The following is an 11,857-nucleotide window of genomic DNA, read 5'->3' on the forward strand; positions in this document are numbered from 1 at the left end:
GGAGAAACTGTAATCCATGGCTCAGATTTCTGAAAGTAGTCTATGAGCCAGGAGAAACTGTAATCCATGGATCAGATTTCTGAAAGTAGTCTATGAGCCAGGAGAAACTGTAATCCATGGCTCAGATTTCTGAAAGTAGTCTATGAGCCAGGAGAAACTGTAATCCATGGCTCAGATTTCTTTAAACAGCCACTTCAAACTTTAGCCACTGCCAGCTAAAAATGGATGAGAATAAAATCTGCACAACACAAAAAACACATATCAATAGATATGTATGTATTTGTAAGTTTGAGTAGTTTTTTTCTTCCATACAAGATAAATACAAGGCTTACAATACATCTGGTCAACATTATGCAAAAAAAGTCAAAAGAAAGTAAAAAAAAAATATGACCCCAAAAGAACATGATTGTCACTCAATGTGCTTCACAAAAACGCTCAATGAATAAATAGTCTGTCCAACTTCAAATATTTACAATATTAACAATAATGACCACAATTAATTAAGCTTTGGATCTGTTGACCTGACGAAAAGCTTGGTGTGGATGTTGCAGGACGGTTTTTTTCCCTCCTGCCAGCACGACGATACTAACAGCAACCAAAGCGATGGCAGCATAAACATTTAAGATTTCACTTTCTTTCTTAATGCTGGTTCAACTTTAGCTATACATGTCAAACCGCTTCACCATATTAACAAACATTGTAAAAAAAAATATATATATATATCAACAGAAATGAAAAACATGGATTACAAACCAACATATCAACATTACGCTTATGTCGCATTTACCCACAAAAACAGAAATGACATTGATCATCTGATGAGGATTAAAAAGGCAATAAACAGGTAAGAGGAGAGCTTTTTTTGTTAAAACAATAGAGAGGGTTGGGAGATGGTGACATATGGGATATAGAATACATCAGTGTGAACTCCTGTTCAGGCGCTGTTCTGAGTGAGGGGGTAAATACAGTAGTGCTGTCTAGTAGAGAGGAGAGGGGTTGGGGGGGCAGGGATGAGAGGGATGAGAGGTGCAAGGGGGAAAGTTCATCAAGTTCAGGGTCAACGTAGCCATTTCAGAGTAGACTGGGGGAGACCCTCTCTGCCCTCTTCTTAAATCCGTATCGGTGCGATGGCACGACCCTGTCCCGTAGCGGTGCGATGGCACGACCCTGTCCCGTAGCGGTGCGATGGCACGACCCTGTCCCGTGCCCAGCGGAACACAGCACTTCATTTCTGTCCTCCAGTTACCAACATTCACTCAGGTTTAAGAGACTGTGTCAAGGGAAGCTGTGAGGGCTGTGGTGCGGGGGCTTGAAAGGGGTAGGACAGATGAGGGGAGCAGCTTTCAGCACAGCTAACCAGAATTCAAGTACTCCAGTGCCACCTCATAGCAGAACTTGTATTGATCCTGTGAAAGAATGGGAAGAAGAGTACATCAATGACAGTGACTGGACCAGACGTGGCTGAATTGACTTGGCCTTTAAATACTGCATTATAATGTCTGTGCGATTCACAATCACGGTGCTATTTTCTCCTTTTTCAAAATGTCAACAGCAATTTTCTGGAGTCAAGTTCAACTGACTTTGGCAGCACAACTTGTCCCATAAGTACCCATTAGCGTGTTGTAACTGCAGAATTTGTAGTGATAACCAGTGAACCACTATAAGGGTTAGGGTCTGTATTCATAAATCATCTCAGAGTAAGAGTGCTGATCTAGGAACAGCCCCTCCCCTTCCATCTCATGTTATTCCTTATGATCTAAAATAGAGAACTGATCCTGGATCAGCACTGGTTCTTACCAGTAAGTCGACCATGTTGGGTTTGTTGTTCCTCAGCGTTTTGACCGCGTGGAACACATCGACCGAGCGCTGATGCCGGAGCATTTCGCACACGATGCTAATTGCACCGAACGTCCCGCTACGTCCTCCACCATTCCTGAGAGAGAGAGAGAGAGAGAGAGAGAGAGAGAGAGAGAGAGAGAGAGAGAGAGAGGAGAGAGAGAGAGAGAGAGAGAGAGAGAGAGAGAGAGAGAGAGAGAGAGAGAGAGAGAGAGAGAGAGAGAGAGAGAGAGAGAGAGAGAGAGAGAGAGAGAGAGAGAGAGAGAGAGAGAGAGAGGAGAGAGAGAGAGAGAGAGAGAGAGAGAGAGAGAGAGAGAGAGAGGAGAGAGAGAGAGAGAGAGAGAGAGAGAGAGAGAGAGAGAGAGAGAGAGAGAGAGAGAGAGAGAGAGAGAGAGAGAGAGAGAGAGAGAGAGAGAGAGAGAGAGAAAGAGAGGGTTGGATCATAGACCTAGTCATAATATTTGTATAACAAGTCCATAAAAACCTTTCAGATTTGCAAAACATTTCCACCCCCAAATTAAGTGTCCTTTGTCCAATTTTTAAAACATTACAGCGGGTTTAAGTAATGTGTTACCTGGACAAAATGTAAGCTTCATGAATGAATACAATTATCAGTGTTGTATGGTGATTGGTTCATGACATGTTTGACATAAAGCTTGTCTAAATTTCCCAATCTCTTTCTGTGCTTGTTGTTCTGGATTTTGCCCTCTAGATGGCGCCACCGTACTGCCATTCCACCACTACAGGAGGTGGCCAGGCCACCCACTGATACTCAAGTGTGTGTGGGCTGAAAGTAAGGCGGTACCGGTAAAACAGGAAGCCTATCACAATAATTAAAACAAAATGTCAAGAAAACTGTAAGCTATTACACCACTTTTTATCATTACCGCATGTCAGAGGCATGGAAAATGAGCAAATGAACTTGAAAATGGGTGCTATAGCCTACACTCCAAAATGTGATGCGGTTTGACAACACTGACATTTTGCCAAGGCAGAGATGAGTGGCCGACATAGAGACGCATGCGGACAGCAGTGGATGCATACATTCTGGCCTAATGACAATCACCAAATGTCATCACACTTTAGTGTTTTGTGTAACATGTCTCTTTCCGTTCACCAATGTTTGGAGGCTGGTAATATGTTGAGAGTGGATGAACGTGCGCGGGTAGCCTAGTAAAGGAGCCCTTTGAAGTGATTGTTTGACGTATCAGATGAAAACATGACAGGTTGTGTTTATGCAACAATAAAAGGTAATAGTTAAATGAATAGTCTTTTATGACTAGACCCACAGAGATCCTATTGAATTAATAGGGATTCTATATGTAATTCTATGATTAGGCCCATCAAATGTTTTTGTGCATAGGAGGTCCCGTACTGGGAAGAAATTCATTCTACTTTCACCCCTGTGTGGAACATACAGCTGGCTCTCTAAGTAGTTAGTGCTCTTCCTCAGAAACACTCCAGATGGTCAACTTTACTGTCTGAAAAGCCAAATAGCTTTTAAGAGTGGCAAAAGGAGAGTCCCAAAGTGTCACAAGTGGAAGCAGTTTGAGTTCAGTGTAGGGGAGAGTAAGTTGAGCCATTTTTTTACATTCAGCATCACTCCGTCAAGGGAAATATAGTATTCTTTCTGACAAAGACAACTACATATACTGTATTTTAGGATGTTGTGTATCCCTGGGAATAGTCACAATTCATTTAAACATCACAGTTTTCAAAACATAGCTTGTCCAAAAAAAGTGCTCACTTAGCACAACTTATCCCCCAGGTATGGAGTAAGTTGAGCCGAGGGACAGGGCAAGTTAAGCAACCTACAGATGTCGATACCGAATGGTTTTACTTATTATTTCCCAAATACAATTCAACACAAACCCAATCGCTGTTTTGTTTTCGGCATTTTAAGCATCTTGTAACACAGTCTTAAATGGATATGTCAGGATTTTGGCAACGAAGCCATCCATCTACTTCCCCAGAGTCAAAGGGACTTGTCAATAAAATTGTGTCTCTGCGTGCTGTTTGAAGGAAGTTGCTAACTAGCGTTAGGGCAATGATTGGAAGTCTATGGTAACTGCTAGTATGCTAGTAGATACCATAGACTTCCAGTCGTTGCGCTAACGCTTGTTAGCATGGGCTCACGAAACTACGTCTAACTTCCTTCATACAAGATTCAGAGACATCTGACTGACATAATCCTTTTAAAACCTAAAAAAATCATTTGTACCAACTTAACACTTTTAATATAGGCCCTGTTGTTAGCTCATATCCCAGCGATAATGCCTTGCATTACAGCTGGGAAGAAAACGTTTCAATTTGCTCAACTTACCCCAAGGCAAACATTTGACTATATTAGCGTACAAGGATGCACGTTCATGCTCGGTTTAGGACCTCATGTTGAAGCTTATAGAGTCCCCAACTGAATTATAGAACAATCTTTAAATGATCTACTTTGGTTTAGATACAAGCATCATGAAAGCTCTAACACAAACTAATTTGACCTGGTGAAAATCAGGTTTTTGGATCTAACTTGCTTTCTACTTTTTCTTCCTTCACAGACTCCATGAAATGATGACCTCTACCTAAATATTTGGTCAAATTATTCATTTTGTGTTTGGTTTCCTAGAAACAAGGGTGGCTCAGCGTACTGAACTTGGGTGGCTCAACTTACTGCTTTGGCTCAACTTGGGTGGCTCAACTTACCCCACTCTCCCTTACGAACAAAACCCGTTTACTTCTCTCTCAACTCAGGAGTTAACCTCTGTCAACCTCCACATTCCTCTGGCCTTACGCATTATTCCGGGGAATGTTTGGTTCCTATTTCCGATATAGTACACTATACGGAGGTAATAGACCGCCAGATCAGGCAGATGGACAGTGTTCTCTTTCTGACCTTTGTTTAACGTGTGTGTTGTGTGGGCTGTTTGTCTCTGGTTAGTGTGTTTCGGCGCTTGTGTGTCTGCATCTTGTGTGTGTATGTGTGTCTGCATCTTGTGTGTGTATGTGTGTCTGCATCTTGTGTGTGTATGTGTGTCTGCATCTTGTGTGTGACTATATGTGTGTAGGGCTCTCTGGTCGGGCGATTGGAATCTCTCCGGAGACTAACGATAAGAGTCACGTATGTGGATGTTTAGTTTTTTTCTCCTGGACTCTCTGGCTTACAGAACGGACCGGTAAACCTGTTAAAGAGCACCAATCACAAACTACATCAACAACCACCCTGTCGTCCTCCTTCCCTCTACTTTCCAATCTCATTTCCCACCCAACTGGGGCCTCTTCTCTCCCCCTCATCTATCTCTCCCCTCCTCATCCCCCCATTTCTCTGAGTAAAGTGGGGTTGCTGAAGATAAGGAAAGGCAGATTGAGCTGAGGCAGAGGCCCACCCAGAGGCCTCTCCCACTGGGGCATTAAAAGCTAAATCTGGGCAGCATTGGGAACCACAAGCTCATTTGATGTGATTCCCTCTTGTAATTCAGATCAGCCTCTCTTCTGTATTTCTTCTATTTAGTAAGTGGAGATCACCTAGGATGGATTGCACATTTACATTCACACCGTGATATCACACTGATTTGTCTGGTTAAAAAAGTTGGCTTGAGCCAGACTAAATGGGTCAAATAGAGATAGATAGAGATTTTTGATCATTTTGAATTAAATACAGTTGAAGTCGGAAATTTACATACACCTTAGCCAAATACATTGAAACTCAGTTTTTCACAATTCCTGAAATTTAATCCTAATACAAATTCCCCGTCTTAGGTCAGTTAGGATCACCACTTTATTTTAACAATGTGAAATGTCAGAATAATAGTAGAGAGAATGCTTTATTTCAGCTTTTATTTATTTCGTCACATTCCCAGTGGGTCAGAAGTTTACATACGCTCAATTAGTATTTGGTAGCATTGCCTTTAAATTGTTTAACTTGGGTCAAACGTTTCAGGTAGCCTTCCACAAGCTTCCCACAATAAATTGGGTGAATTTTGGCCCATTCCTCCTGACAGAGCTGGTGTAACTGAGTCAGGTTTGTAGGCATCCTTGCTCGCACATGCTTTTTCAGTTCTGCCCACAAATTTTCTATAGGATTGAGGTCAGGGCTTTGTGATGGCCACTCCAATACCTTGACTTTGTTGGCCTCAAGCCATTTTGCCACAACTTTGGAAGTATGCTTGGGGTCATTTTCATGATGCCATCTATTTTGTGAAGTGCACCAGTCCTTCCTGCAGCAAAGCACCCCCAACAGATGATGCTGCCACCCCCGTGTTTCACGGTTGGGATGATATTCTTCGGCTTGCAAGCCTCCCCCTTTTTCCTCCAAACATAACGATGGTCATCATGGCCAAGCAGTTCTATTTTTGTTTCATCAGATCAGAGGACATTTATCCAAAAAGTACAATCTTTATCCCCATGTGCAGTTGCAAACCGTAGTCTGGCTTTTTTTATGGAGGTTTTTTAGCAGTGGCTTCTTCCTTGCTGAGCGGCCTTTCAGGTTATGTCGATATAGGACTCGTTTTACTGTGGATATAGATAATTTTGTACCTGTTTCATCCAGCATCTTCACAAGGTCCTTTGCTGTTGTTCTGGGATTGATTTGCACTTTTCGTACCAAAGTACGTTAATTTCTAGGAGACAGAACGCGTCTTCTTCCTGAGCGGTATGATGGCTGTGGTCCCATGGTGTTTATACTTGCGTACTATTGTTTGTTTAGATGAACGTGGTACCTTCAGGCATTTGTAAATTGCTCCCAAGGATGAACCAGACTTGTGGAGGTCTACAATTTGTTTTCTGAGGTCTTGCCTGACTTCTTTTGATTTTCCCATGATGTCAAGCAAAGAGGCACTGAGTTTGAAGGTAGGCCTTGAAATACATCCACAAGTACACCTCCAATTGACTGAAATTAAGTCAATTAGCCTATTAGAATCTTCTAAAGCCATGACATCATTTTCTGGAATTTTCCAAGCTGTTTAAAGGCACTGTCAACTTAGTGTGTGTAAACTTCTGACCCACTGGAATTGTGATACAATGAATTATAAGTGAAATAATCTGCCTGTAAACAATTGTTGGAAAAATTACTTGTGTCATGCACAAAGTAGATGTCCTAACCGACTTGCCAAAACTATAGTTTGTTAACAAGAAATTTGTGGAGTGTTTGAAAAAAAGAGTTTTAATGACTCCAACCTAAGTGTATGTAAACTTCTGACTTCAACTGTGTGTGTATGTATGTATATATACACACACACACACACGCACGCACGCAAGCACGCGTAGCACCCCGTATTATCAGCATATTCAACAGCGTTTAAGAAATATATTACCTTCAACAGTGCTCTTGTGATCAAGCCATCAATGTTTTGTAATTATTGGTGTCGTAAAAATGTTAGCTAATGGGTTAGCAATTAGCATGTTTGACATTTCAGTAGAAATACTAGTATCAGCTTTTTGATAAGCTGTTTACCCCCCACAATACGTCCCATATTATCGGCATATGGTCCCCAGTTATTGGCCACCTTACTATTTTGTTCAATTACAAGATAAATTAGTTTAATTTTGTTCAAAAAAAGAGACACCAACCTTGTATCCGAAGTGTTTACTAGATAGTTCACTAGCTAGCCTTCCGGTAAAAAGATTATTACTTGCCTGAAATCCATTGGCTATATTTCAGAGGTAAAAAGTTGGATATTAAATGTCTGGTGTGTCGCGCAGTCGAATTTTACAATGTGTATATGTTACTTTTTTTGAAAACTTAAAATCTAACTTAAATAAACTGCAATGAAAATCGGTGGTCAGCTAGCTAGAAGGGTGTCTTTAGTCGCAAAACGTACCGTTGTTTTCCGGTCCATTTAAATGTTGAGCTCGAGGTGATTTAATTCTCTAACCGCTAGAGAGTGTCCGAAGTTAGGGGGTGTCTGATGTTGGGGGGAAATGTGCTATATTTCAGCCCTATTCCTGAGCTTTACAGCAAAACAAGAAGCAGGGCTGCTGTCTTGTTTTCTGTTTAATTAGGAAGTGGGCCTTTAAATGTTGTTCTGTTCATTATGGTTCATTATGATGGCAGACAATGTTTGTGTGAGCACTGAGTGTTGTCTTCAGTATGTCACCCTTACAGATGGCTGTCAGAAGGCAGAATGAAGAGACGCAGGGCTACATCCCGATGGCAAGAGTGTAATTGATCACCGTTAGAGGATGACCGTGACATTTCACTGTCCCACCGGAGTGGTCCAGTGTTACTGTGACCCCGGTGGCATTTTGGGCGGCCATGTTGGACCAAAATTACCCATCTGATTGTTATATCAAATACCGAAGATTCCCTTCTCTTTCCACACATTCAGGAAGTACAGAGCTAGGTTTAAGGTCTACCGTCCACTAGGTGTAGGCTGAGTCATGACCGGTAGGTACTTACAGATAAGGCTGCAAAGCTACCAGTAATTTACAAAAGTTACTGGAATCTTCAGTAATTTTGGTAATTAACAGAAAATCTATGGCATTTTATCATAACTTACTTGAATAACTTTTTTTATTTGTATTTATTTATAGTAATAATTTTTTACGTGACTAAATAACCTAATTATTGAAAAAAGCATCTAATCAACAACAGCATTATTTTCAATTACCTCTGCAACTTCCAACTATTGATTTGTACCACTACAACCAGTTCAATGGCAAAACACTGACATATACATATCGACATAGTGAAATAAGTACAAGTGTGTAAACAATTTAAAAATATATATTTCATGCTGACATCCTCATATTAAACACCAATGGTATTCACTAAGTTAATGGTTTATATTTAGGATCATGTTTCACAGCTTTGTCATTCTATTTTAAAATAATTGTATTGAATTAATTCATATATTTGACATGTTAAAAGGCAACAGAGGGCCAGAGATGATTAATACAACCGTACTTACAGACAGTGCACCACGGTACGTCCCTCTCCCCCGTCATACTCCTCCTGCCACTTGTCCACCTGGCGGATGAGCTTGAGGAAGGAGCGCTTGGAGACGGGGGTATCGCGGTACATGGGCCAGCCCAGGAACTGGAACTGCTGCACCATACGGTACCCGTCCTGCGGCTGGAGAGAGAGAGATATGGACATGTTAGAATGACTGTGTGTGTGCGAGTGGGAGGGAATGTGTGTGTGTGTTCTGTCTCTTACCCGTGCAGCGTTGTAGATGCGGAATATCCTGCTGATGATGTCCTCCTCCAGATCAGCTGACACAAACTCCACCTGGATGGGCCCGTGGCGGTGCACGCCGTTCTCCGGCCAGTACTGGGGACACAGCTGCACACAAACACACACACTTATTGCATACACAGTTAAAATGAGACATTTGAATAAACTGAGAAGTGGCTGACAATCGACACCTTCGCTTTTATCAATGACAACTGAGGCGTTCTATCTGAGAGACGAAGTCGCATTGTTTGACGATTGAGGAACAACTACCTTTGAGGTGAGAAGTGAGAATTGCTAAGGCTAACAAGTGAGCATGTCACTGACTACTAGGGACTTCCTAAAATGGATTCTGTATTAAGAGCGAAACACTTTCTATTGAGCCTAATCCACAACAACAAATGAGATAGAACACAATGACACAAACTAGGGCATTCCACCATAGCAGTGTACCCTGTTTGCCTGGCTACAGTCTGAAACGGGTACGAGAGGCTACTGTAGCCAGCCAAGGGGGCAGTGTTGCAAGGAAAAGCTGCCACACACCATTCTTTGATCCCTGCAACATTTTGACAGACAGGGCCCCAGGCCTGAACGCCCAGAGTCAGCTTGAGGCAGACCTCTTCCCCTCCTCTCTATGGGTTTATCTAACCATACACTGGTCTGTTCTCCTTTCTATGGGAGGATAGGGCCCCTGGACCTTTGGTAGTTGACCAAAACCATTGTCCTCATGCACTTTGTTAAATGATAAACATATGTTTTTATAGACCTCCAAATCTGGAAGGTCTGTGTTTGATGGTATAGTAAAGGTTGGCATGGATGACTGGCCTCTCTTACCTGTGCTGGGTCTACGTCATTGAGCATCACTATAGAGGTGCAGTGGTAGTCCAGCGCCAGCCTCCAGAAGTCTTTGACCGTGTTGGGCAAGGGGTGCTGGGTAACGATGAAAGCTGACGGCTGCTTGTAGCTCTGTGGAGGAAGAGGAGCAGGAAGTCTGTCTACTAGAACAGTAGTATTCTAAATAAACGTTCTAAAGATAATGGACACATCGTCAGACTCTTGGGGTCATAATGAGGTCAAATCTCCAGTTCATGATACTATGTCTGTTCTTAAGGAGTCATGAACAGGAAACGTAGTTCATTCGTTCCAGATATTTATGTGCATTATAAACTCATTCCACTATCAAAACTGCTACTACATAGCAAATCCATATCTGCTGCTATGATTACTAATGAGCATAATTGATGACACTTTATTTCCATTAAACCAATCCAGTCATATTGCTGTGTTTGACAAAAAAACACATTGCAATTGTTTTGGTTAGGTTATTTCCATGACGATGGGACGAATCAATCCAAAGCCATCTGTTTTTAATCATTTTCAATAAGGACATAATTGTTGGTGGAAGCACAGAGAAAAAGCAATAGACATTCATCAACATGATATGCTGACAGTCCCCTTACTGTTTAGGTTTGGCTTGGCTGGAAAATGGCTGGCTAAGGAACGTGGGGTGATTATTATAGAGATGGATGGGCAATTTACCCACCAGCTATTTAACCACAGGATGCCCCAGGACTGCTGAGTCACCAAATCTGATCTCCCTCCGTCCGTCCCTCCCTCTGGCCCTCTCTCTCTCTCTCTGTCAGTGTCTCTGTCTCTCACTCACTCAGTGTGTCACTCACTCACTCTGTGTGTCACTCACTCTGTGTGTCACTCCCTCACTCACTCTGTGTGTCACTCACTCACTCTGTGTGTCACTCACTCACTCTGTGCGTCACTCACTCACTCACTCTGTGTGTCACTCACTCACTCTGTGTGTGTCACTCACTCACTCACTCACTCTGTGTGTCACTCACTCACTCTCTGTGTGTCACTCACTCACTCACTGTGTGTGACTCACTCACTGTGTGTGACTCCCTCACTGTGTGTCACTCACTCACTCACTCAGTGTGTCCTCACCACTCATCAGTGTTCACTCACTCAGTGTGTCACTCACTCACTCAGTGTGTCACTCACTCACTCACTCTCTGTGTCACTCACTCACTCAATCTCTGTGTCACTCACTCACTCTCTGTGTCACTCACTCACTCACTCTCTGTGTCACTCACTCACTCACTCTCTGTCACTCACTCACTCACTCACTGTGTCAATCACTCACTGTGTCAATCACTCACTGTGTCAATCACTCACTCTCTGAGTCACTCAATCACTCTCTGAGTCAGTCACTCACTCTCTGAGTCAGTCACTCACTCTCTGAGTCAGTCACTCACTCTCTGAGTCACTCACTCACTCTCTGAGTCACTCACTCACTCTGAGTCACTCACTCACTCTGAGTCACTCACTCACTCACTCACTCTCTGTGTCAATCACTCACTCACTCACTCTCTGTGTCAATCACTCACTCTCTGTGTCACTCACTCACTCTCTGTGTCACTCACTCACTCTCTGTGTCACTCACTCACTCTGTGTCACTCACTCACTCTCTGTGTCACTCACTCACTCACTCTCTGTCTCTCTCACTCTGTGTGTGTGTGTGTGTCTCACTCTGTGTGTGTGTCTCTCTCTCACTCTGTGTGTGTGTCTCTCTCTCACTCTGTGTGTGTGTGTGTGTGTCTCTGTGTGTGTGTGTCTCACTCTGTGTGTGTGTGTCTCACTGTGTGTGTGTATGTGTGTGTGTGTGTGTCTCACTGTGTGTCTCACTGTGTGTGTGTGTGTGTGTGTGTGTGTCTCAGTGTCTGTGTGTGTGTGTGTGTGTGTGTGTGTGTGTGTGTGTGTGTGTGTGTGTGTGTGTGTGTGTGTGTGTGTGTGTCTCACTGTGTGTGTGTGTCTCACTGTGTGTGTGTGTGTGTCTCACTGTGTGTG

At 42.8% G+C, this 11,857-nt stretch overlaps 1 protein-coding gene across 13 annotated transcripts in view; it reads right to left on the bottom strand.

Moving 5' to 3' along the window:
* Positions 1 to 261: 261 nt before the first annotated feature.
* The window catches only part of LOC106579657 (receptor-type tyrosine-protein phosphatase mu), a 283,633-nt gene continuing 272,037 nt past the window's right edge, over positions 262 to 11,857 (bottom strand). For all 13 annotated transcript variants that reach the window (XM_082965986.1, XM_014159789.2, XM_014159785.2 and 10 more), the window contains 5 exons: positions 9,833 to 9,964; positions 8,984 to 9,109; positions 8,736 to 8,899; positions 1,798 to 1,933; positions 262 to 1,406 (listed from right to left, as the gene is read on the bottom strand). In XM_082965986.1, the coding sequence (XP_082822112.1) occupies positions 1,353 to 1,406; positions 1,798 to 1,933; positions 8,736 to 8,899; positions 8,984 to 9,109; positions 9,833 to 9,964 (612 nt within the window). In that variant the 3' untranslated portion in view covers positions 262 to 1,352. The remainder of the gene's footprint in view (positions 1,407 to 1,797; positions 1,934 to 8,735; positions 8,900 to 8,983; positions 9,110 to 9,832; positions 9,965 to 11,857) is intronic.

This window comes from Salmo salar, chromosome 19 (assembly GCF_965601325.2).
Source record: "Salmo salar chromosome 19, fSalSal1, whole genome shotgun sequence".
Classification (NCBI taxonomy): domain Eukaryota; kingdom Metazoa; phylum Chordata; class Actinopteri; order Salmoniformes; family Salmonidae; genus Salmo; species Salmo salar.